At 38.3% G+C, this 26,877-nt stretch overlaps 1 protein-coding gene across 5 annotated transcripts in view; it reads left to right on the top strand.

The window, feature by feature from the left end:
* Positions 1–26,877, top strand: part of MIX23 (mitochondrial matrix import factor 23) — a 47,845-nt gene that overhangs the window by 1,618 nt on the left and 19,350 nt on the right. For 3 of the 5 annotated variants that reach the window (XM_089910587.1, XM_089910589.1, XM_089910590.1), the window contains 3 exons: positions 8,216–8,341; positions 13,019–13,165; positions 17,836–17,895. In XM_089910587.1, the coding sequence (XP_089766713.1) occupies positions 8,216–8,341; positions 13,019–13,165; positions 17,836–17,895 (333 nt within the window). Of the gene's footprint in view, positions 1–404; positions 7,113–8,215; positions 8,342–13,018; positions 13,166–17,835; positions 17,896–20,029; positions 25,673–26,877 lie in introns of those variants that run through there. The other 2 variants (XM_022567049.2, XM_089910588.1) reach the window with 2 other exon arrangements.

The raw sequence follows: 26,877 nt of genomic DNA, 5'->3' as shown, positions 1-26,877 counted from the left end.
GGGCAAAAGCTAAACTGTCTTGCAGAACCATTTTATTCACAGAGATAATGTAAATTAAAAAGTCATAAAATGAATCTCATTAGTGAAACCTGGAGAAGTTTTTAGATTGTTTCTCTAGGACTTTTCCAAATATGTGGTTTATAATGGAGAATACCCTGGGTTAAAAGTCAGAAGATCAGGTTTTCCAGAGCTGGCCTTGGCATATCATTTAACCTCATTGTGAATGAGTATAAGAACATTTGCCCCTACTGCTTCAGAGGCATACAAATGTAAAAAAATGTATCTGAAAATAAAATTTTAGTATAACATTTACATTTAAATGAATTTTGTAAAATTATAAACTGTAGTTAACTGGCACACTCACAAATTATTAATCAAAGTTTATGTTTTTTAGAGCTGTGAAACCATTACATTTTGTATGTAGGTACCTTATATGTGAAAAGCACTGCACTGAATACTGTGGAAGAGAAACAGAAAATTGTGTACTTTTTATTATAAAGATTTAGTTACTTTTTCCCCAGAATTTTATTATGAAGATGTTGAAACACTGTAGAAAGTTCAAAGAATTTTACAATGAATACTCATGTACCCACTGTGTAGGTTCTACAGTGATTCACTATATTTACTAGATCACATACCATCCCTCAATCTGTCCATCAATCCACCTTTTTTATTTTTAATTTTTGATGCATTTCAAAGTAAGTTGCTACCTCATCACTGTATCCTCATATGACCTCTGTGTGCACACAGAGGAAGAGAGATCTCTGGTGTCTCTTCCTCTTACAATGACACCAGTTCTATGGGATTAGTGTCCCACCCTTATGACCTCATTTAACCTTAATTACCTCCCTAAAGGCCCTGTCTCCAAAAACAGTCACACTGGGTGTTAGGGCTTCAACATACGAAATTGGGGGCAGGAGGGGGGCCGAGGGGGGACACTGTTCAGTCCATAACAGAAACCTGCTAGGTATCAGGCACCTGGAGAGACTGAGTGGGCAGGATATAAAACAAGGAACTCAAGCAGAGATATAAAACGTGTAGAGGATATTTAGAATATGAACACAATGCTGTAACAGTTCAGAGAGAATTAAGTCAATAGATGGTAATTGAGTTGTACCAGAGGTGGACAGAACCAGGAGAATTCTAGGTAGAAGGAATAGTATATAGGCAGAAAGTTTTATATATTGGGGGGGAAATAGCAAATTGCTGGAATTCAGAATTTGCACAGGAGCACATTGGGATTACACAAAAGATTGGAACCAGGTTATGAAAGGCCTTGAATGCCAAGTGTGAGGTTAGGGAGTCAGTGAGCAGAGGGGGTGAATTGATCAAAAATGTTTTAGGAAGATTTATTACCACGCCCACAGTCTTTGTTAGCGCCCTATCATTTTTGCAATTAGCTTTGCTGTAGCTCTTCTTATCTTCAGTCATTCCTTTCTCTAATATATCTCCCCTTCAAAATGCTATGGCTTCATACTGTTATCTTCTAAATTTTAGGATCTGAACCATGCATCTAATTTCAGGATTATACGACTAAGTCTAAACTACTTAACATGACATACAAGTCCTTTTAAAATCCAATCCCAAAGTGCCTCTGCTTAGTTAACTCTCACCACTGCCCGTATTCATACATACTTCTCTCTCCCCAACCCCTGCCACTTCCAATGTACATTTGAACCCTGCTGTCCAGCCACATAGGCCTACTTTTCCCTGAACACATGATGTTTTGTCATTTCTGTGTGCTTTTTTCCACTTAACACTCTGAAATCCCTTCTTCCTGACTCTATCTGAGACCCAGTTCATATATCACCTGAGCAAAATCAACTAAGTATTCCTAGAATGTTTAAGTCTTGGTATTTCTGGTAAGAATATTTATTTATTTACACACAATTGATTCTGAGTTGTTTGGTAATTAGGTACAGACTAAATAGACTATTTTCTAGCATCAGTGATGGTATCTTTTGCAGCATACCTAGCTGCTCCCTGTTCCCTTGCCTGGGAGCGCAGAGGACTGCACAGGACTCTGGCAGTTGTAGGCAAGTCTGTATTTCTGGCTTGGGGGAAGCACAGTGTGAGCATTGTTATGAAAATGGAGTTTGAGGAGCCAGAAAGAGCACCATGTGAATGGGATCTACTTCTGGGTACCTTCAGGCAGAGAGTGAGGAGAAGAAAGGTTTAGAAATTTCAGATCATTCTGTGGAGTACATTTTAATTTTACTGTTAAGTAGTAGACCTTTTACCACCCCCCGTGTACTCTAAAAGCGTCCCAAAATAATAAAAAGAATTTATCTAAGGAGTAACCTTAGGAATAGAGTACAGTATAATTGTAGGGGCAGTAGAACATTTTCTCCACCCCTCCCTGCTGCTAGATATGGTCAGTCCTTCAGTACTGAAATTGCCTTCCAAGAGGGTGAGATTTTCACCCCACAGTTAAAGGTAATACATAAAATGCAATTCCAAGGTAAGTGCCTGAATAACTTTAAAGGGTTAGCCTAAAGTTAGAGATTCATGATATATCAGAATTTCTTGTTGTTTTGAGGAGAAAGAAAGGAGAAGCTGGAGGCACTACAAAGTTTGGAGAGTTATCTTCTGCTGTTCTTTGACACTTAGAAGCTGATTAGGGTTCCAGCTCCTATACAAAGATGTAGTCTTCAGAGAGCCACTGAACTGTGTATATTTCTGTATTATCTCTGTGGACTTGTGTTGCAGTTTGTTGTATGCTATCTGCTCAGGGGTGTCTTCTTTATATTTTCTTGGTGAATTTGTGAGAGAGAGGGTATGCCATTGGAACTAAGTATCAGGTAGGTAGTTAGTAATTCCTTATGAATGATACATATAGTTTAATGGCAGCACTTATGTGCCTGTATTAACCTTCATCTGCTCTCAGTCTGTGAGGGTACCCAAGCTTTTCTCTAGACCCCCTTGGAGTTGCCTTAAGAGCTCTGGCACCTTTTGTACTGTAAAGAAATTTGTGCCTAGTGAGGTAGTTTATAGTTCTTTTCCTTCTCCTTTTGCAATTTTGAAAGAAATTCCTTCCTGAGCCTTACCCCTTTTCCCCCCTTATCTTTAGCTTTCCTAGTATCTTTTCTGTGATAGTTAAAAGTAGCTTACAGTTCTCAGCAATTCCTGAACAAGTGCACTATCAGTTTGTCATATTATCTCGAATTCAACACTGTCCAGTAGAGCTTTCTGTGATGGTGGAAACTTGTGCTGTCCAATATGGTAGCCACTAGCAGTATGTGGCTCTTGAGCACTTGAAATGTAGCTCGTGCAATTGAACAATTTTGATTAAAATAACCTCATTTTATTTAGAGGTTAGATTAGATAGAGGTTATTTAGATAGCTGATGTCTTTCATATTAAAAGCCAAGCTCTAGATCATATATTGATGATTCTTTAGCACACAGAGAACACATATATTTGAAAATTCACATTTGTAAGACTGAAATTGTTTGATTTATTACCTAGTTAATGCCAATAAATTCCCATTGCTGTAAGGAACTTAACGGTATGTCCAAATTGTTTTATTGGAGGGAAAATTGGCTGTATTGCTAATGATCAGACTCAAAACTAGTTAAAGTTCAAAGTAAATCAAAACTCTAGGAAATGATAAAATCTTTCACCTGCATCAGTCTTCTAACTAACCTCTTTCTCTCTAATCCATTTTCCACACTTTAATTCTTTAACTTTAACTTAGGCAATCATTTCAGAATACAAATCAGATCATGTAACTCCACTGTATTTAAACACTTCATTGGTTCCCTATTGCTTTCAGGAAAAAGACTAAAATCCTATAACATGGTCTGTAATGGTGGACCTCATTTTACACCATGCTTTCTCTTATTCTCTGTACTTAAGCCACATTAACTTTTCAGTCCATTAAACACTCTATTTAAATGACTCTCGTGAAATCACCCATAGTTTCCATCCTGCTAAATCTAAAAAGTTAATTTCTGTCCACATCTTTATTGACTTCCTAGTAACATTCAACACAGTTGACCGTTTCCTTCTTGAAACCTTTCTTCTTCTGACTTCTGTGACATCTGTCTTTCTCCTGTAGTTTTAGATGCTAGAGTTCCTTCTTGATCGTTAACCCCCTTTATTCCCTAAAGTCCCCCTCAGTGATCTCTTCTTGTTTCATGGCTTTAAAAACATTAATTTGGGGAATTCCCTGGCAGTCCAGTTGTTAGGACTCCAAGCTCTCACTGCTGAGGGTCCAGGTTCAATCCCTGGTCAGGGAACTAAGATCCCGCGAGCCGTGCAGCATGCATGCATAAATAAATAAATAAATAAAATTTGTTAATATAAGTTCAGCCCAGTTCAGTGTCAGACTGGTATATTCAACTTTCTGCTTAACTTTTTTACTCATATCTAACAGGCATCTCAAACTTCACATGTCCAAAACAGAATTTTTTTTAAAAACTTTTTATTATGCAAAATTTCAAATTTCACAAAAGGAGAGAGAGTACCATGAATCCCTGTGTACTCATCTTTCAGTTCCAACAATCAGTTCATGGCCACTCTTGTTTCATTTATATACTACCATTTTCCCCATCCTAACCAGATTATTTTGAAGCACATCCCAGGTAGATCTTTTGTTCTGTAAATATTTCAGTCTTTATTTCTAAAAGATTACAATTTTAAACAATACCAGTGTCGCAAACAATTAACAATAATCCTAAATGTAAAATATCCTCTGAGTCAGAATAGGATCTTGATCTTCCCACTCCTTCCAAATCTTTTCCTCTCCCAGACTCTACCATCCATTCGGTTGCTCAGGTCTCAATCCTAAGCATCATTCTGTTTTCTTTTCTTATCCCCCAACACCAATTCATCAGCAAGTCCTATCAGCTCTCTCTTCAAAATATATCCTGAATCCAACTTCTTCTCCCTGATTCCACTGCTACCTCTTTGTCTCTTGCCTAGACCACCAGAGTAGTCTGCTGAATGATCACCCTGTTTCCATTCTCCACATAGCAGTCGAAGTTATCTTTTAAAAAATTAATCGTTATATCATTCCCTTGCCTAAAACCCTGTTTCCTTTAGGAAAAAACCCTTAATTGTTTCTGTTGTCTCTACTGTCCTTTATTTTCTCCTCAACTCTGATCTCACCTAATACCACTCTTTCCCTTATTCACTTCCAGCCCACTTGCCGCCTTTTAGTTCTTCAAACATCCCCAAGTTTGTTCTTGCCTCTTAATTTTTGACTTGTTCCCCCAGATGCCCTTTTAGTTGGCTTATTTATATCACTCAGATCTCAGCTCAAATGTTATGTCCTGGAGAGGCCTTCCTTGATCTCCCTATCTAAAGTATTAGCCCCTCAGCCCCACCTAGTCATTCTTCATCCCATTACCAGTTTTCTTTTTTGTAGTACTTTTCAGTACTAAAATTATCTCATTTATTGGGGTACTTGTTTATTGTCTCTCTCCCCCTCTGAGAATTTTGCTCCATAAGAGCCAGGGCCTTTTCTATTTTATTCACCATTATAGCCCTGGTGTTTAGAATGGTGCCTAACCATTAGACATTAGTAAGTATTTTTTGAATGAAGAGTGAGTTAAGGAATCAACTCTGTGGTCTCTCTAATTGCTGCATATGTTTAAAGAAGAAAGATTGCTGAGGACTCTCAGTCAAGGAAAGCTTTGTCTAAAAGGTATAATGTAAACCTTGGCCTCAGGATCAGTTCGATTTAGAGAGAGGGAAAGACGAGAGGGATTTTAAAGGTTTTTTTTTGGTTTTGTTTTAATAGGCAAGTTGTAGGAGGTAAAGTTGGCAAGGAAGGTCCCTGTTTGCTACTTACCTATTTTTTGACTCTAAATAGTACTGCCGCTGTTTGTTTGAAATTTGCCACTTACTGACATTATATATCCTCTACTGTACATAAAACATTATTTAAAATTGTGGTTGCTTAGTGAATATGTTAAGATTATCCCCTAAGAATTCCAGTTTACAGAGAATCTTGATACTATTGACAAAAATAGAAAGATACAAGAAGAGGGGATAAGATAGTGAAGTTGGTTTTAGATCTGATGTTTGCCTGTTTTTATTGGTCTAAATTATGAGCCTTCTACAAGCTGTTTTGCTTCTAGATTGGGTTCTAGAAAACGGCATTAAATTACTAATTAAAGATTAATAGCCTGGTAGGAATAGAATCTAGGCTGCAGACAGACTGAATGGCCTAAATGGTTATTATAATTGGAAACGCCTAGCTGTTAATTATGAGGGAAATGGTCAAATAAGTTGTGATACCTCTACAGAACAGAATATTTATGCACCTATTAAAAATGTCTTCAAGGTAACAAGGGCAGAATGCTCATAATTCCATAAAGTAAAACTTTTAAATGTTATACAGTACCTCAATTTGATAAAAATATTTGCAGATATGTATAGAAAAAACTGAACACAACATTGTAAAGCAACCATACTCCAATAAAAATTAATTTAAAAATATGGATGATTCTATTTTCTTTAAATTTTTTCCTAATTTTTCCAAAATGATTGTGTAATACTTTAATCATAATAAAAGTTTATTTTAACAAATGGATGATACAGCATAGGGAATATAGCCAATATTTTTTAATAACTTTAAATTTAGTATAATCTATAAAAATACTGAATCATTACATTGTATGTTTGAAATTAATATAATATTGTAAATCAACTATAATTCAATAAAAAAGAACGGTAACTATAATTCACAATCATATGATTAAATAATGTATGCAAATCACACTCCTGCCAATTTTCAGATTAAAATCTGTCTTTTTTTTTTTTTTTTTTTTTTTTTTCTTTTTGTGGTACGCGGGCCTCTCACTGCTGTGGCCTCTCCCGTTGCGGAGCACAGGCTCCGGATGCGCAGTCCCAGCGGCCATGGCTCACGGGCCCAGCCGCTCCGCGGCATGTGGGATCCTCCCGGACCGGGGCATGAACCCGTGTCCCCTGCATCGGCAGGTGGACTCTCAACCACTGCACCACCAGGGAAGCCCAAAATCTGTCATTTTTAATATGACCAAAAAAAAATGGATGAAAGGAATGAAGAAGCTGATTTCAGTGATGGATTTAAGTTTGGCAAAGAAATAGGTTCATATGTTGAATGAAGTAGAGGATCAAGCAAAGGTGCTTTTAATACACATTAATATTAAATGTAAACTTCCTGGATGTTTTCATTAAGTATAGTCCTAGTATTATACACTTCTGTTTTCTTAATGATTTTTCTGTGATTGCGTTTCGTTTTGTTTTGTGGGGCCAGGGTGAAGTAAGGGTGGATTAAAAGAGAAAGAAAGGGGTATACTACTAGAAACCTTTTCTAGAGTTTATATCCTCTGCAGACAGAAGGTAGCTGATGCCCAGCCTTTGTCTAGTGACAAGTGAAAAGAAGTACCCTAATCAGAATGTGCGGAGAAGGGACTATGCTGTGTTGGTATACTCATCAGGGTCTTTCTAAGTTCCCTGCCCTTTTGGTATTATTTTTATTTTGATTGGGTTTTGAGAGTTGGAGCCTCTTTTAGAGGAGAGAGATCCTTGGGAAATGTGAACTTGGGTAACTAAGAAAAGGTAAAACTACTTGTTCTATGAACAAGAAAGCCACAAAGAGATTTGATTTCTTTTCTAGCAGTATACTTTATTTTTGTTACAAAAATAATACACAATTGTAGTAAAAAACTAAGAAAGCCTGAAAGGAAAAAAAGCTTGAAAGGATATAGATTAACGTCTGCACGTTAATCACTGCTGATAGTTTCTTGTGTATCTTTCTAGAAAATTTCTGTCTAGCACCACATTTTAGAATGATAGACAAAGAGGGAACAGAGCAAGCAGTGATGCTGGGTTGTTTTGGACAAGTTGAGGTAATCAAATTCAGTAGAATCCTTTATTGGCTGTATGCTGGAGATGGAAAGAACACAGTGTTTGCTAAGCACCGTGCCGGAACATGGGGTTTACAAATGAATGAAACCATCTTTACACTTAAGATGATCACAGTGGGACCAAGGAAAGAGTTGTGCCAATTGTTAGAATTACTATCACATAACCTACCTCTCATTCTTGTAAAAAAGATTTTTCTGTGGTTGCACTATATATAGTGTGGTTTCCCCACTCCTAATTCACAGGGTTGTAACCTATCCAAGAGCTTTATTTATTTAGTTAGTTTTGCTTAAATGGTCTTTTTTTAACCACTTAACATTCCATTCAAGTTACTATTCTTTTATTTTAAATATATATAGGAATTACTCAAGGTGATGAGGACGATTGATGACAGAATAGTACATGAATTAAACACTACGGTTCCAACAGCTTCCTTTGCAGGGAAAATTGATGCCAGCCAAACCTGTAAACAACTTTATGAGTCTGTAAGTGTATCTTTTGAGTCTTTTCTTTTGTGCTTCCTTTATGCCTTTCTCTGTAGGCAAAATAAGAAAACAATTGACATAATTAAACTGTGGATACAAGAATGGAATCTTCATGTTTTCTTGCCCACACCTGAGGGTATATATAAGTTTTGATCTGGTTTCTACAAACTAAAGAAAATGTGTGATCTTAAGTACAAGTCTGGGAAGAGACAGTTCTAAGGAATGAAAGCAGCCTTTTTTTGACCCCCTCCTGAGCAGCCTTTAACTTAAGGAAAGCTTATGCTTCAAGGAATGAAGGAGAAAGTGAAACAGTCAAGTACAATAAAACAGTGAAACAAGAGCAGGGTCTTTGAATGAATCAATCTTAAGAAGCTAGACACCTGATTTAAGGAAGAATTAAAACCCTTCACACTTTTTATCAATATATCTTCTATCTTCCCTGACTCATCAGGAAAGGGAAAAGAAGCATTTGGCAGGAGAGAAGGAAAAGCCACAGATAAATTGTCCTTTTCTGAGGCTTTGGTTTCTCAAGTATATATTTTTTCATTGCCTCTTAAAGATCCCCTTTATTTCTCTTTTTTAATTTCTAAAAGTGAAAGGAAATAACGATGTAGCTAAGTATTTTTTATAGCTTACTTATATTTTTTTCATTAATTTGGAAGCTGATATATGGCATTTGCTTTTTTAGGCTCTACCAGAAGATTACTGTATTACTTAAAATCTAAAGTCAATTTCTCAATTATGGAAAAAAAATCAGTTTTGGATAAACTTATTCATATCACTTAAATTCAAAGCATTAACTGCTGATTTTTTTTCTGCTTTTATGTGAAAGTATGTTACTTTGTTGAGTGGTCAGGTAATTCTTGTGGCTTCATAAAATTGTAGGGACGGGGGCTTTAAGGAGTAGACTCCAGTATTGGGAGTAGAGAGCATGGGTCCAAGGCCTAATTTATTATGAGGTTATTCGACAGTTCACTTAGTTTCTTTGGGTAGCTCTGTCTAAAGAACTATTGGTAGAAGTTTGTAATGGCTTTAGTGATCCACCTCACTACCCATATATATATAATCGCTATAATCTATTCAATTGTTTCCATTTAGAATCTTTTTATTAACCTAGAGGTTTATAGTATAGCGATTAACAACATGGATTCCAGATCTAGATTAAATCTCACCTCTGCTACTTCCTAGCTGGGTGACCTTGAAATAACCTCTGAGTCAGTTTCCTTATTTGTAAAATAGTATCAGAAAAGTATCCGGTCAATTGTTAGAGGATTAAATGAGTTAATATAAAGTGCTTACTGTACTAAATGTTTTACATATAAATGCTTGCTGCTTTTCTTATTGTTGTTATTATTTCTTATTCCTTTGTTGAACCAGGATAAACTGGCATGCTAAATTTGGAACCTTTCTGTTTTAGATATTCTTGTGTATGTGTTTGGGTTTTTCTCCATCTGTATTCTAGAGGGATCCAGCAACATGAATGTATGTAAAGGATTATTTATCAAGTAGCTCTGTTCCAGGGGTCAAGCCTGCAATAGAGTACCCATGCTAACAAGTACCACTGAGTTCCCTTAGATATTGTCTCAGTTAAGAAGTGGAACTCTGTGACATGTCCAAGTTGTTTACGGTCACCCTGACTGTCTTTAGTCCCTGACCCTTCCTTTTATAGTCGATGAAGGAATATTTGCGCACTCTAATGATAATACTTCTTCATAGGAGAAGATAAGCAAAGTTATTATAAAGCACTGATTTTTGAGATTCCAAATTTTAAAAGTATAATCTTAGTAAAAATGAAATAATTTCAGTAAGATTCCCTTATTAGAGCATATTCCCTCAATATATGAAGTTTTCCTTTATTGTTTAGTTTCAAGGTAAACATAAAAATCAATACTGAACAGTTAAAGAGTCTATGAACTTGGAACAGTGCTTTACAAATGCAAAACTGTTACCAGTGTCATAATGATTGATTTAGAGTAATTCTTAAAGCTATCTCTTTAATATAATGAACTTTTGGACTATGTTTAAAAAGTATGCTTCTTACATCCTTTTGTCAGAAGTTCTGGAGGAAGATTTAAAACACACAAAAAATGCCGTGACAAGAACTTATTAACTTTTTTTGCAATTGAGGTATAGTTGATGCACAATATTATGTAAGTTTCAGGTGTACAACATACTGGTTCACAATATTTAAGTGTTTTGCTTTTAATGATAGTTAAACTAAGGGTCGTTGTTAGGATTCTAAAATGATGTTTGGGAAATTTAGAATCAACCTTTGTTCTAGAAAGAAAAACACCAAAAAACTATAATCAGGAAAATGACATTGTTTCCCTTAAAGGCAAAAAGCATTATTTTAAAATAATGATTAAAAGGTAGTAGGTGAAAATTTCAGACTAAAAGAAGTTCTCAAAGTTGTGGTAAAATAAAACTGGGAAGTCCTAGATATACCCCCTTTAGACTAGTTTTGAATCATTCTCCTGCCCCACCCCAAGTGTCTTCATTTCAGAATTGCTTACCCCAAATCAAAGGAAGTATGGTTATGATATGGTTATATTTCTCCTCTAACCAAAGTTTTACTTTACTGAGTTTCTTAATTTTATCTCAGTTCATTTATAAGCACTTTAGGTATCAGAAATAATTCTCTTATGACCAAATCCTCAAGCATCTGATACTAATGAGCTAATAAGCCTGGGTTCATGTTATTTTTTCTCTAGTAGGCTTATGTCACCCCATCTGTTACTAGTTATCAAGCGTCCTCATTTCTTTGACATATATGTACAGAAAGAAGTCCATGCATATTCCTCTTGCATATGCTCTTAGTTTTGAATTTTATTGAAGGATGGTCATGAAAACAGACCACAATAATTGATAATACTGAGTAAAAGGTGATTTGCCCAGTAATTCCTGTTCACATAGGAGTGGGTTCACAGTGGGGCTAATCTGAAGGAAATGTAAGCAGGTGAGGGTAGGAGGGTAGTCTGCATCTAGAAGTGTATCCACAGGTAAGGGGCCAAGCTAACGAGGGGAATAATGGAGGAAAGCCCAGCCAAGGAAGGAAACTGTGTGGAGAGAGACCAAAAGAAAGATACTGAACATTTAAATAAAATGTACAAAATTTGAAATTGATTTTAAAATGCAGACAGAAAAATGAGAATATTGTGATAGACTTCTAGTTGGTACTAATGCTGTTTCACTAATTGCTGGGGGGTTAGACAAAATATCAAAGTAATTAAATAGCATCTGGTATCTGAGCAATGTACTGAGTCATGTTGCCTCTAAATTTTAGAGGTGGAAAGGATATTAGTGATTATTTACTCATAATCCATAATTTTCCAAAAGAAGAAACTGAAGCCTGTAACAGAAGCAGCATATTAGCTAATAAATATGGGCCTTGAGGCTGTCCTTGTGAACCCTAAATGTTACACTGAAAAAAATTAGCTTATTAGAGAAATATACTATAGGTGGGATTAACGTCTGTTATGAAATTCCCTCCCTTCATGTGGGTACAACTTTTAACTAATGCACTTTTAGTATTCCCCTCTAGAAATATAAAGGTTTATTCTTTCCTGGTGTGTATTAGACCAGTAGTTCTCAACCACGGGGTCCCAATATGACCATTTAAGAGCTGTATTTCAAATAACTTATGAGGAATGCTTATAGAATGGTTGTTAGTCCCATATTTTATATAAAATATATATAATGGATTATTTCTATACAGCCATCACTAGCATAGCATTGGGATATTCCCCCTTCAGAGGGGAGAAGGAATGATATAACGTGATTAAATGGAGCAAGCCAACACTTAAATTTTAGTTGGAGGTGAACCACTGTTATTATGCACCATTAATTATAATGACGATTGCATATTATTTTAGTATTTTGCTCTGCCTCCACCCCAAGTTTTTGGGGTATCTTCAGAATTTGGCTATGATCATGGGAGTATGTTTGAATTGAAACATGACTATCATAATTAATGAAACAAGGCAGAAAATAGATGCAAATTATTGTATTGGATTTGTTACATTAAGATGAAGGCTAATAATTGCTCTGTTGGTCATCCTTTACTCTCCGTCAGCACACACAATTGATGGAATCAGTGCCCTCCACTTCATGTACAATTTTTCCTTGTTAGTACTTAAAGTTTAAAATCTTGAAAAGGGTTCTGTCTGACATAGGTAAATGTAGCATTCTTTGTTTTTCTTTATTGTAACTAAGAGCTTCTCTATATCACTTACTTTATAATTTTTTGCACTGTTGACAACATGAGGCTGAAAAAAACAATGAAAGAACAAAAAGAGAACAGCAATAGGAAGTGGCCCAGAAGGTGTGTGAGGGTGGGTATAGGGTAGAGGAACACACAGGTGCAAGAATGGGAGAGAAAGGAGTGTAGGAAGGAGACTGAGATGAATCAAAGCGCAGCGCAAGGAGTGCAGGAAGAGGAGCAGGAAGGCCTGGGAGCTTAGTGAGGAAGAGGACGGCCCAACCTCTTCACTTTCACCCTCACAGCTGCTGCCTTTGAGCTGGCTCATTCAGCACAATCTTCTCTTCCACAGATTCAGTTTTTAAAAACTGTTTTAGAAAGTATTACATTTCTGTAGCCTAAAAACGTTTTTTTAAAACACTGAAATGTGACAAATTGGTGTGATTTTTTTTTCTCATTTCCTTCTTTTGTTCTTTTAGTTGATGGCGGCTCATGCCAGTAGGGACCGAGTCATAAAAAACTGTATAGCTCAGACCTCATCAGTAGTAAAACAGCTCCGAGACGAGAGAGAAAAGAATTTGGACAATTTAACATTATTAAAGCAACTTAGAAAAGAACAGACAAAGGTAAGTTGAACAGGGTTTACATTTTCTGAGGCAAGGTTTCCAAACTTAGCCTTCAAAATAAAGCCAGTTTTTAATATGAAAAACTCAGAGTAAGAGATGGTTATTACTTAAAACAAAATGATTAGGAGATTAGTACTTCATTTTTAATGGGCTTTATTTTATTACATTTCAATACTAATTGGTAAATTAATGTGCATTTCATGAACGTATGGAGTGTAGCAAGTTTTAGCTAAAAGAAGCATGTAATCATGTTATTTCCATTCCTTTATATATTCCACAAAAATACAAGGATTAATATAGACCAACACCACATCAAAAAGTCTAGGGAAATCACATCTGTATCTATGTTTTGAAGCTTGACTTGAGAAGAAACGTTTTTTAAATATATTTACATTTTGAAAATATTTACCTCTGGTTTCAGCTGTAGTAATCTGCTGAAATGTAATATAGATATTTAACTTCAGGATATTACCCCCTTCCGCCATAAAAGTATAGTACTATTTAAATATAACCAGGGCCACCAGAGCCTCATTATGTTTATTTCTTTGCTGTGGAGAGGGTGGTATGGGTCTTTGACTCTTTATAGACTCTCCTTTGTTTCCACTTCATCTCCCATGCCTGCCATTTTCCCTTTTAGGAGAACACCAAGTGTCCACTGAGTTCTATGTCAGAGCAAGCTTTATTTTCCCAAAGTCAGCCGTCATGTAGATGGGGTGTGGACCTCAGAGTAGAGTTAATGAAGCAGAGCTATTTCTTTATAGCCCTTAAACGTGACACGTCAAGAAAACAGTTGAAATGTATGCCATCTTTTATTTTGTGGACTGCATTGCTGTCTTTTGAGGAGGGTGGGGGTGGGAGGGGGCCTTCAGGGGTAACTTTCTATTCTGATACAATTTCAAACTTACAGAAAAGTTGCATGAACAGTACAAGGAAGTCCCATATACCCTTTACCTATATTCACCTATTTACATTTTGCTCCACCTGCTTTACAGTTCATTCTCTCTACTCTTCTTTCCCCCTCCATCCTTCCCTCCCTCTTTCCCTGTCTTCCTCCCCCTCCCCCATATACATTTTTTTTCCTTTACCATTTTGAGAATATGCTGGGCACATTATACTCCTTTACCCCTACATATGTTGGTTATTTCCTAAGAACAAGGGCTTTTTCTTACATGACCACTGTATAATTATCAAAATCATGTCTGTATTTTAAGATGGTGTAACAGGTGACTTACTGATTCTTACATGTCAGGTGACTGAAAATGCAGTGTGAGATGGAATCATGTTTTCATACTGAACAATTTGTGAAGTTTGCTCTTTGTTTAGTAGATGTAGCCAAACTTTGAAAAAGGGATCTTGCTGTCTCTCTCAAGCTTTTGTTCTTTTGCTGCACACAGGTGTGCACTTTCTTAGTCATCCCATTGATGCAGTGTGTTTCACTGGATACAGGATTCATCCACTGTCTTTGCTGTTCTCTTTGTTCATGACAACTGCTTCAGCCCTGTGTTCCACACCTGCTCATTCATCAGCCAGTGGTGGGTTCTTCAGACAGTGAACTTAGGCTGTAATGGTCATCTTAGCCTACCCTCCATGTTGATGAAGGCTTATAGATAAATTATAGAAAGCTGGTTAAGATCTAGTATTTTTGGATTTTGTATTTTAACAGGCTCTTGAAGTATTGACAAAGGAAAGTGGCTGTTAAATTAGAAACTGAAAAATGATTATTTGCAAATTAAGTCAGACAAAGAATAGAGTGACTCTTGTCAGCAGAGTGCAAAGTTCAAAAACCAGTGTGAGTGTTTGTGAGTGATATGTCACACAATTTTGTCTGCCCTGTGTTCTGCCCATATGCCTTTAGAGCCCAGCACAATCACTGCAAGGAGGAGTTTTAGAAACCAGCCAGTGAGTTATGAAAGGTAGTTTTCTGGCCTGTGATATTGCATAGGACTAGAGTAGAAGTTAACCATGAGTAGTAGTATTTAAGCAAATAAGGAAACTTGACTTTCTTTTTCAAGTTTGCTATGGAGATTATAGAATCAGAAAGAGTCAGCTCTTGGAGATGTTCCAGCTCTACCTCTTCATTTTCTATATATGGAAACAGACTTAGAGATACTGACATCCCCAGAGTCACAAGCTAGTACGTGGTAGAACTGGGACCTTGTAACCCATCTCATCTTACTCTAAATTCAGTCAGTGTTTTTACCTTAAGTTGTGACTAAGAGTCAAATTCTGATTACTTTAGTGAACAATTTATTTACATACAGTGATGCCCGTCTGAAAGTTCCCAGTTCTTTACCTGAATCCTTACCTCAGAAAAAGCACATTCCTTGCTGGAACTATATACCTGCTGTCACCTCTTAGTACCTTTGAGATGAAGTTTACCTGTTTAAGACCCAGAGCCTCAAAAACAACCATCTCGGGACTTCCCTGGTGGTGCAGGGGTTAAGAATCCGCCTGCCAATGCAGGGAACTCGGGTTTGAGCCCTGGTCCGGGAAGATCCCACATGCCGCGGAGCAGCTAAGCCCGTGTCAATGAAGACCCAACACAGCCAAAAATAAATAAATAAAATAAATAAATTTATTAAAAAAAAAAAACAACCATCTCAAAGGTAGCATTTTGTTGTTGGCACTGAAATTGCATTAGAAGCTGGCTGTAATATCTGCGGTGTTCAAGAATAGAAAAAACATGGATTGTAAAGGCAGACAGCTCTAAAGAAATAATCCCATCTACCATTTGGAGGTTTTGTAACCTTGTAAATTAATTGTTCTGAAACTTCTGATTTTCAGTTTGTAAAATGGAATTGATACATAGTAACTTCTTATATTTTCTTTTTTTGGTGAGGATTAAATTGTATAATATATGTAAGAGCTTGCATATTGACTGATAACGAAGTAGCGGTTTCTTTCCTTTTTGAGTCGCTGGGACTCCATATTTGTTATATTAATCCTCTTTACAGTATCCCCCCCAACCAGTGGTTTCCACCTTTTGTTTAACCAGTATTAAGGGGGTTGAGGGGATATACAGTCTTATGTGGCAGTGCATTCTCTTTTTGGACAGTTGTAATTGTTCAGAGATTTTCTTACTTAGTGTGAAAATCTGTCTCCTTGTAGCATGTAATTACTGTTCCTTAATCTTCCCTCTGGATAAGTCTAAACCCATTTCTACACAACATCCCTTTAAATATTTGAGAACAATTATGAATACTGTCTTAGTGGCCTGTTGTAACACTGTTCTTTAAAGTTGTTACTTCTTTGGCAGAAAGTCCAGGCTCTGACAGAGCAGTGAAGCTTTAATGATTTCTGGGTCGATATAACTGATTAAAATCTGAAACCAAGGTTGCTGTGATGTAAGCAGGCGGGCTTCCTCAGGCTTGTTACTACTCCACAGCACGTTAGAAATGCAGTCCTTCCCCTCGTTCATGGTTTCAATCCTATATACTGGCCCATACTCTGACAGCAGTTTTGAGTCTACGAAGGGAGTTTATAAGGAGCGTTGGATCAGTACCACATCCAGTCTTATTAGTGTTATATGCATATTTCTCAAACCTCCTGCCTGAGTTGTACTCCTAATTTATGGTTAGGTTCTTTGGTCTGGGTGCCTAACTCATGGTTGCCCAGAATCCCTCTGGCATTTTGTTCCCAAATCTCCTGGCCTGGGTCTTGACTTTGGCCTGAAGAAATCATCCTCCTTTTAACCTCTTGGCTGCCTCAACCTGTACTGCTTTTTTTCTCCTAATTTTCCTGGATATTTTCAGGTTCTCCTCCTGGAATTGGTTAGCTTCTTTCCTTTCAGGTCTCTCTGACCAGAGGCGACTAGGAGATGATGGGCCTGCCATCTGGACCTGGCAATAGAATTGGCTACGTTTTTGATGGAGTGATTAGGTTGGCAGTTAAAAAGAAAGTTAGAAAGACTAGCATTTTTAGCCTCACACCTCTGGCTGTACGGTTAAGGTATGGAAAACTCATCCCTTTCTCAATTACTTGAGCTTTATATATTATTCTTCTCTGTTTTTCTTCCTGTTTCTTTTTTCTTTTATTCAAATCAGGTTGCCACTTCCTTGTCCTTTTTTTTGTTCGTCTGTGCTATCTTTGCAAATCTATGTGGTAGGATCAATAACTAGAACTGGAGTTATTGAGTTAAAGGACATGTGAATTTACATTTTTGGTAAGTCTTACCAAATTGCTCTCCATAAAAGTTGAAACAATTTGTACTCCTACTAAAAATATATGTGAGTGTATCTTTCCCCATACCGTCACTAATACTAGGTTTTATCAGACATCAGATTTCTTGTATTAAAAATTTTTTTGTCATATTATGGCTTAATTTACATTTCTTCATACATGAATAAAATTGTACATTTTAAAAATAGGTTTATTGGCCATTTGTTTTCTTTCTGTGAACTACCTGGACATTTGAGATTTTTTTTTTTAAAAGCTCTCAAGGTGATTATAACATGCAGCAAAGCTTGAGAACTACGGCTTTATACGATTTAGCAACTGATTAAATATGAGGAGAGCAGCTATGTCAAAGAAGATTTTGAAATCTGGCCTAAGTATTACCATTAATAAGGAATGCAGGAGCAGCAGCTGGCTTTGTTAGGAAAACATAGAGTTTGGTTTTAGTTCTTTAATTAAAATTTTTGTAACTTCATTTTTGTTTTCCTTTCTTGCAGTTGAAATGGATGCAGTCAGAACTGAATGTTGAAGAAGTGGTAAATGACAGGAGCTGGAAGGTATAAAATAATTTTGGTTCTTGGAGAGAACTAGGAGGGGAAGCAGAACTAGCAAAGGGAAACCAAGGGAGGGGGGAGGCAAAGAGTGCCTTGGGCAGTTAAGAATAATAAAGATCCTTCATTTACAAGCAATTGAAGGCTTTAACTTTTTTTGGGGGGGGCGGTGCAGGTTGTGTTTAGAATCCAAGTTAGAGCCATCTTACAAAAAGTAGCTTTACAGTCATATGGTAGAGTTGCATGATCGTCATGGGAACAGAATTGGAGACATTCGGTATGCTTCCTAATACTAATTATGGGCTATTTGATATTTAGAGTTATTAGTTGTTAACTTAGAACCTTCAACCAGGTTATTTGTTCAAGTTAGCTTTTCTGAGCTCAGTTACTTTCCATAAATTTTCATATCATTATCCTTCACAGTTGTTTGTTTTCTAACATATCTGATCGTGAAACTTTGTTTGTATGTAGTTTTACTGGTATTTGATAATAGGGCTTTTTATGGCTTCTAGATTCACATGCTCCTTATTACCACCTACGTGGTTCTAATTAGGAATTAGATTGGGGGACCAGGATCCCAGGACTTTACATGTAGTTAAAAATCACAAAATTCTACACTACTGATACTATGTATAAAATAGATAACTAATGAGAACATACTGTATAGCACAGGGAACTCTATTCAGTGCTCTGTGGTGACCTAAATAGGAAGGAAATCCAAAAAAGAGGGGATGTATATATATGTATAGCTGATTCACTTTGCTGTACAGTAGAAATTAACACAACTTTGTAAAGCAACTATAGTCCAATAAAACTTTTAAAAAATTACAAAATTCCTACTTTAGTTTTCTGAAAACGTATGTCTGCACGTCCTCTCTAAAACTTCAAAGATTTCCAAAGGGCAAAATCTATTAAATCTGAAAGAATGAACTGAAAATTGTTTTACCCTTTGAAATTAACCAGTGGAATGGGGCTGGATCCAGAGAGAGGTTAACTGAACCAAAAACTGGAGTGTACTGGACTTCCCTGGTGGCGCAGTGGTTGAGAGTCCGCCTGCCGATGCAGGGGATGCAGGTTCGTGCCCCGGTCCGGGAAGATCCCACATGCCGCGGAGCGGCTGGGCCCGTGAGCCATGGCCTCTGAGCCTGCGCGTCCGGAGCCTGTGCTCCACAACGGGAGAGGCCACAACAGTGAGAGGCCCGCGTACCACAAAAAAAACAAAACAAAACTGGAGTGTACCAACTTGCAGAGCCATGAATAAACTGTGAAATACAAATCGATTTCCTTTGCTTTATCACATTTCTTTATCCTATCCTCTTTGCCAAGATTTCTTATTTCTGCCCTTTCCACCTACGTGATAAGGTGTTTGCTCCTTGAAAGCACACACATTTCCCCCTTTATCAGACAAATGGAAGTATGTTGTCTACACTTTGTTTTTTTCCCTTAATATATCTTGGAGATCTTTTCAAATCATAACATAAAGAACTTCCTTATTTTTTATGCTTGCTTATATCCCATTGAATGGATGTACCAAAATTGTTATTTGACATAGTCCCACATGACACGTAATAATAGAATGTTCTTTTAACATTATGATACATTATTTGTTTAGTTTTTAGGAAGCAAGATAAATAGAATAAAACATTATATAAATTTATACAGTTTAGCAAAAGACTGGACTCCCTTCAAGTATATCTCCATGTGAGAAGGATCTGGCCCTCATTTAGAAAAGCATGACAGATATCTAAATAAAATCTACATTATAAAAGGATTTTTAAAAAGCTTTATCTTAAAGTTAATTTAGATATTTTTGTCTAACTGTCCAAAATATGTCCAGAATATGGAACTAGCATATTTGTTAGTTTACCAAATAAGCTAGCTTGTGATGATTTTTTCCTTGAATAATTTAAATTTTATTAAAATATTAAAATTATCATATAAATGAATATCAAGGCCTTCTTAGCTCTTAGCACCTAGTAAGTCAGTTTGAACCAGTGAGGAAACACCTCTGTTTCCTAAACCTGTTGACCTGGGACAAGAAAAGGTTATATCCACCTGACCCATGCCAAATTTAATTGAATTCCAGGCCTGATTTATACAGGATGACTCAGTGACCTTTGTTTCTGTTCACATATCTTAGGTGTTTAATGAACGCTGCCGAATTCACTTCAAGCCTCCAAAGAATGAATAAAAAGATACTTTTTTTAAAAAAGGACCGGGTCATCTCATAAGAGTTAAGCATGACAGACATCAACATGGTGGGCTTCCCAGGAAGATTTCTGAGCCAACAGTCCAAGACCTTTTGTTGATTTCAGCCCCACTTACCCAAGACCTCAAGTATAAATAATTCTGATAATTATGGAGAAATCAACTGCTATTTTATACTGATTCTGTAAAAAAAAACAAAAAAAAAACAAAAAAAAGATATTTTGTAACTATTAAAATAATTTTCTGACTCAGTGTACATAATTATTTGATTGTTTTCCAAGTTGAGGCAGTAAGTTCTTGTAAGAGAATTTAAATACAATTTCAATATCTGATTTGATTTATATTGTACCTTTTTGAATTTTACAAATTTATTGGCATGAGCATAGACCTTTTTGGTCATTGATAGTTTTATCTCTTTAGGTTTATTGCTCTTAAGTTAAAGGGCAGTAATATAGGCTGGATACTGTCCAAAGAAATTCTCTTAGTACCTTAACTTATCTCGTTTTCATATGCAAAAACTAATATTGGGTGGAAATATTTTCCTGGATAATGTTTCCGTGGACCATGAAAAGGAAAGCAAAGTAAAACAAATTCAGAAAATGGAAAAGTAGAGGAGGGCTTGCATAATGGTATTCTAGTACAGGATGATTGTATTCGTTTTCTGTTGCTGCTTAACAAGTTTAGCAGCTTAAAATCACCCCTGTTTATTATTTTAGAGTTCTGTAGGTCAGAAGGCTAGGAAGCCTTGACTGAGTTCTCTGCCTGGGGTCTCACAGGCTGAAATCAAGTTGTGGCCCAGACTGGGCTCTTGTCTGGAGTCTCCAGGGGAAGAATCTGCTTCCAGGCTCATTCAGATCCTTTCGGTTGTAAGAAGAGAAGTCCCTGTTTCCTTGCTGCCTGTCATGGGCCACTCTAAGCTCCTGAAAGCCACCCATATTTCTTGACACCATAGTCCTCTCCCTTTTCAAGCTAGCAACAGTGCATTGAATCCTCATTCTTGGAATCTGACTTCCTTTTCTGCTGTAGACAGACTGCTTTTAAAGGGTTTGTGTGTTTATATTAGTTTTACCATAATAATCTTCCTTTTTATTACCTAAGAGTCAACTGATTACAACTTTAATCATACCTGCAAATCCCTTTTGCTGGGAAATGTGACATCACAGATGTAATGTCTCATAGTCACAGTCTGAGGGATTAGAGTGGGACATTTTGGAGAGTCATTCTAGGACTCTGCTTACCACGATTTAAACAGAAGCTTCCTGGCTCTGGCACAGTTGGATTGAGCCAGCGGGGTTGTGGATAGTCTTGTGTGTTCAGTATGTTGACGCTCATCAGATTCTGCACTTGGAAGTGAGCAATAAATGTATAAAGTGCTCACCATTCTTTCAAAAACAGCTTTTGAGCATCTCCTGTGGCTCAGATACTGTTGTAGTTGTTGCGGATATTGATAAACAAGACCTACTTTTGTTAAGATTATAATGTAGTCTTTTCAACAAAAAAATTTCCTGGTGCCAGCAGTGAAAAAGATTTTCTGTAGGACTTACCTATTAATGAATGGTGCATGACAGAATGTTGATGTTTAATAATTTTTGGATGGATGAGTGAATTGAAAGGATACATGTGAGGATAAAAATAAAACTCAACAAAGATGCTCAACAGGGAATTCAGAAACAGAATCCTTGGAAAGGATTCATAAGAGCCTTTCCAGAATTTCACGTCTGCTAAAGTATTATCTAGGCAATCCAATTTTAGCAGGATGCTTGACTCATTCCAATGTACCATATTATGAAAATGTGCAATTATGATAGTATGGAGTGACTTTTAGTATAAATGAATAATAGTATGTTTAGTTGTGATGAATGGCATTTTAAGCCTTCAACTTTTTTTTTGCGTTACGCCGGCCTCTCATTGTTGTGGCCTCTCCCGTTGTGGAGCACAGGCTCCGGACGCGCAGGCTCAGCGGCCATGGCTCATGGGCCCAGCCGCTCCGCGGCATGTGGGATCCTCCCGGACCGGGGCACGAACCCGCATCCCCTGCATCGGCAGGCGGACTCTCAACCACTGCGCCATCAGGGAAGCCCTAAGCCTCCAACTTTTAAGAAAGGGATGGTGCATGGCTTTTGAAAGTTGATTTGCCTGCTGAAACAGTGTCTTGCATGTAATTGCTGCCTTAAAACAATTTGTTGATTTTGTTGCTTGAAGGATAGGTAGGATTTAGCCAAAAAGAGAAGAAACAGAAGGTGCAAAAGTTGAGATGAGTTTGGCCTTTCCTCAGCAGAACAGAAGATAACCATAGAGGAAACACTGATGATAATCCATTTGCAAATTCTTTTAACAAGTATTGGGTTGGCCAAAAAGTTTGTTTGGTTTTCTGTAAGATGTTATGGGAAAACCCAAACGAAATTTTTGGCCAACCCCGTATTTGAGTACCTTCCAAATCCAAATTCTAGGCACTATTAGCCACTGCTAACACATCAGTGAACAAAACAGAAAAAAATACCTGCTCTGAAAAAGCTTACATGTAGTGAGGGGAGACAAACAATAGAAAGTAATTATATAGCATGCTAGGAAGTGTTAAAGTTCCATTCTGACCCCGCTCTCCCCCCCGACCCCCCCGCAGCCCCCAAAGCAAGGAACCAGGAATGGGGAGTAAAGAGTGGGTTTCAAATGACTGTTCAGTCAGTCTCTTTCAGGTTGTGCTCCAAAGATACCAGTTTGGGAAACAGCAATAATGTACCCAGTGCTACTGCAGTAGACTGTGCTTCTGTGCCACACCACCTATTTGACCGTCCAGGAATAACTTGGAAGCTGGGAGATTAGTCAAACGTGTGGTCTCATTTCAAATCAAGAAAAAAATATTCCGCCTGGAGATGGATGATCTAATCAAATACATCAGAGATCACTTAGGGTACTCATGATTTCTGTCTATACTTAACCTTTTAGGTAAGCCTTAATTGTTTCTTTTTAAAAAAAATACTTAGTTGAGCATGAACACTGCAGAGTAAAGAAAATAGTCAAAAAGTGATCACTTCTGGGACTTCCCTGGTGGCGCAGTGGTTAAGAATCCACCTGCCAATGCAGGGGACACGGGTTCGAGCCCTGGTCCGGGAAGATCCCACATGCTGTGGAGCAACTAAGCCTGTGCACCACAACTACTGAGCCTGCACTCTAGAGCCTGCGAGCCACAACTACTGAAGCCCACGCGCCTAGAGCCCGTGCTCCACAAGAGAAGCCACCACAATGAGAAGCCCATGCACCACACGAAGAGTAGCCCCGACTCGCCACAACTAGAGAAAGCCCACGCGCAGCAGCGAAGACCCAATGCAGCCAAAAATAAATAGTAAATTAATATATTAAAAAAACTCCAATGTTTAAAAAAAAAAAAGTGATCACTTCTGATAGGGACGGCATTTCCAGAAAAAGCCTAATTTACCCACAGCATTATGTTAGGGAGGAAGGCCAAAATGTTAGTAACTTTAAACAAAGATAGCTCCCAGCTTCTGAATGCAGTGGCCAGCTGAGGGCATCCCTGTAAAAGGGGAGAGGGCTTGGCCAAGTGAATTTGTGCATCTCCTGGCTGCGTTAAAAAGGGACAGCAGATCCACTGGCATTTAGAAATAATTGCTATAGACAATGATTTTTCCATTCCAGTTTTTAAAACTAGCAAGAAAATCTGTCTCCTGCTTGAAATTCCTCACTGGCTTCTTAGTACCTTGAAGATAAGTACCAATTCTTCAAAACAGTTTGTGAGGTCCTTACCTCCAACATCACCCCTCTCTATAGCACACTCTTTTGCCCACCAATAGGGAGCTACTTTCTGTTCCCAGAAAAGACCTGGTCTCAATTCTGAACTTCTGAACACACTCTCTTCTCTGGCCAGCTCCTACTTGTCTCAGTTATCACTTCCTTCAGCAAGCCTTTCCTGATCTTTGAAATACAAATTAGGTGTCTCTTTTATGTGCTCCCATGATAAACACCTCTATTGTGATCTTTTTATTTATTTATTTATTTATCTATTTATCTATTTATTTATTTATTTATTTATTTAGACTGTGTTGGGTCTTCATTTCTGTGCCAGGGCTTTCTCTAGTTGCGGCCAGCGGGGGCCGCGCTTCATCGCAGTGCACGGGCCTCTCACTGTCGTGGCCTCTCTTGTTGCGGAGCACAGGCCCCAGAAGCCCCTATTTTGATCTTTATCACACTGTTCAATTACTGGTTTACCTCTACCCCACCAGCTTTCAAGGTTCTCGGTGCCTGGATGGATGAACCTGAGCAACTACTAGTTTTCTACCCTATATCCATTTTCCCCTTCCTGATTTTGTCTAGAGTAGCAGTGTGCCCAGCTTCTCTGGCAGCCCCAGATAAGAGTGAGACAACTTAAGCCAATGAGATATAAGCAGAAGACTGCTGGGACATTTATGAGAAACTTACCTTCCTAATAAAGGCATTATCCCTTCCTCCTCCTTTCTACCGGAGTGTGGTTAGAGTGCCAAGGATGAGGACTATTTGCCTATGTGATAACAAACACAAAGATGAAAACCACATGTTAAGGATGGCTGAACAGAAACATAGAAGGCGACTGGATCCTTGATGGCATTGTGGGCTGCCAATTCCAGCCGGGCTATCTGTGTCTCCAAATTTGTTATAATGTGAGGGCAGGGATTTTTTTATCTGTTCATTCAAGGGATGTAACAGGAGTGGTTAACCTGTTTGGTTAAGCTTCTATATTTAGGATTTTGTTATATTTAGCCAAATGCAGCCCACCGTCCAAATATTTGTTCAATGAATGAAAAGTATGCTACTAATAATAGTTCATTTGCTCTGTGTGTACTACAAATTAGGCACATTTTAAGTACTTCTGAAACCAAGCGGGGCCCTGTGGGGCTCCCGGGCATGGGGGCCCTTTTTTCCCCCATTTCTTGTAGGCAAGACTACAGCCTCCATGACCTTCCCTGAGTTCCAAAGGGTGGAACAGTTGCTAATCAAGGGAGGAGTAGCCAAGAAACCACCTGAGGCAAGATTAAAGGCACTAGAGAAGTTCATCAAGATTAGGAGACCCACCACCTGAGATGAGATTAAGGGAGGGCAGGCCCTGCATACACCCTGATCTTGTCGGAGACCCCACCTGTGAACCACTGCTATAAAACCCCTCACCAAATCCTCCCTGGTTAGGAGATACAGTTTTGTTTTTTTGTTTTCTTGGTTTTTTTTGTGGTACGCGGGCCTCTCACTGTTGTGGCTTCTCCCATTGCGGAGCACAGGCTCCGGACGCGCAGGCTCAGCAGCCATGGCTCACGGACCCAGCCGCTCCGCAGCATGTGGGATCTTCCTGGACTGGGGCACGAACCCGTGTGCCCTGCATCGGCAGGCGGACTCTCAACCACTGCACCACCAGAGAAGCCCAGGAGATACAGTTTTTTGAGGCAGAAGCCCAGTGTGTCTTTCTTTGCCTGGCAAAGCAATAAAGCTATCCTTTTCTACTTCACCCAAAACTCTTTGTTTCCGAGATTCGACCTGTGTACAGAGCTTTCGGTAACATTTTACATGATTGCCCCATTTAGAGGATGAACTTTGGGGGAATTCCCAGGTGGTCCAGCGGTTAAGACTCTGTGCTTTCACTGCCACAGGCCGGAGTTCGATCCCAGTTCAGGGAGCTAAAATCCTGGAAGCTGCATGGTGGTGGGCGGGGAGGTAGGACGGGGAAGCTGGGGAGGGAGGGGAATGAACTTTGGGAGAAACTAATAACTAGGGAAAGGCTGGTGAAGTCCAGGCCCTACATGAAGGAACAGCCAGAAGTGTGTGAAGCAGCTGGGGGGAAATCTGTCTCATTTCCCTAAGAAGGGAGACTTGGCATTAATAGCCAGTCCAGCCAGGATCAGTGCATTACTTAGTTCCTAAGGGCTGGAGTCAGATCTCATTCAAACATATCAATGTGCAAATACAATTCTCTCTTTGCTCAGCTGTTCAACCCACATTCAGTTTCTGTCTCCCTAATCAATCGTGCCTTACTTCTCTGAGGACAAATTGTTCCTGTCCGTCTGTCCATCCATCCATCTACCCGTCTATATACTTGTCATGTGATACCATACAAGAGCCCTTTCTAGGGAATACTCTCTGGTTCACAGCTCCTACTTAGAGAGCACTCCTTGGTAGCCCATTTTATACTATGTTGATTGGACCAGGACTGGCAAGAACTGCCAAACCTTAAGTTAGCCAGTGTTTTGTGACAAGTCCTGGAGCAAACAGGTGATCAGGACAATACTGTGAAAATGATGTACTTAGCAGTGGGAGGTGAAGCTTGAAGAAGAGTGATGATGAGGTGCAACAGGGACCAAGACAGTGAGTCCAGTGTTCCGAGAAAGCAGGAGCTGTGAGGATGCACGCCATGAGGCAGAGAAAGGTATATAGAATAGTAAAGAGAATGCCAGTTGGAGCTGGCTTAAAGGTGGACAGAGAGAGAGATGCAGACAGCTTCTTGGGGAATAGCTGAGACCCATTAATGACGGACCCCTAGAGCAAAAACATACCATCACAGCTCCTCGGTTTCTTAGAGCTGCCTTGGATCCTGGTTCTGGCTGTGAGATCCAGTTCTGTGTGGGTCCCTCTTTTCCATGAGACCTAGTTGTTTGGAATGAATTCAGATTCCTCAGCGGATACATCTTTATGATAAATCCCTGCATTACATAAAATAAAGTTCTCTTGAACAGAAGGAGCCTATCAAGAACATTCCCAGTGACTCAGGTGGCCAAGCAGTATCTCCCTGTTTAAATAAAACATTGA

This window comes from Delphinapterus leucas, chromosome 4, assembly GCF_059928025.1.
Source record: "Delphinapterus leucas isolate spDelLeu-1000000601 "Yukka" chromosome 4, BTC_Dleu_Yukka2, whole genome shotgun sequence".
Lineage (NCBI taxonomy): Eukaryota > Metazoa > Chordata > Mammalia > Artiodactyla > Monodontidae > Delphinapterus > Delphinapterus leucas.
The sequence above is the reverse complement of the archived record's forward strand: the minus strand, read 5'-3'. Positions and strand labels throughout refer to the sequence as shown.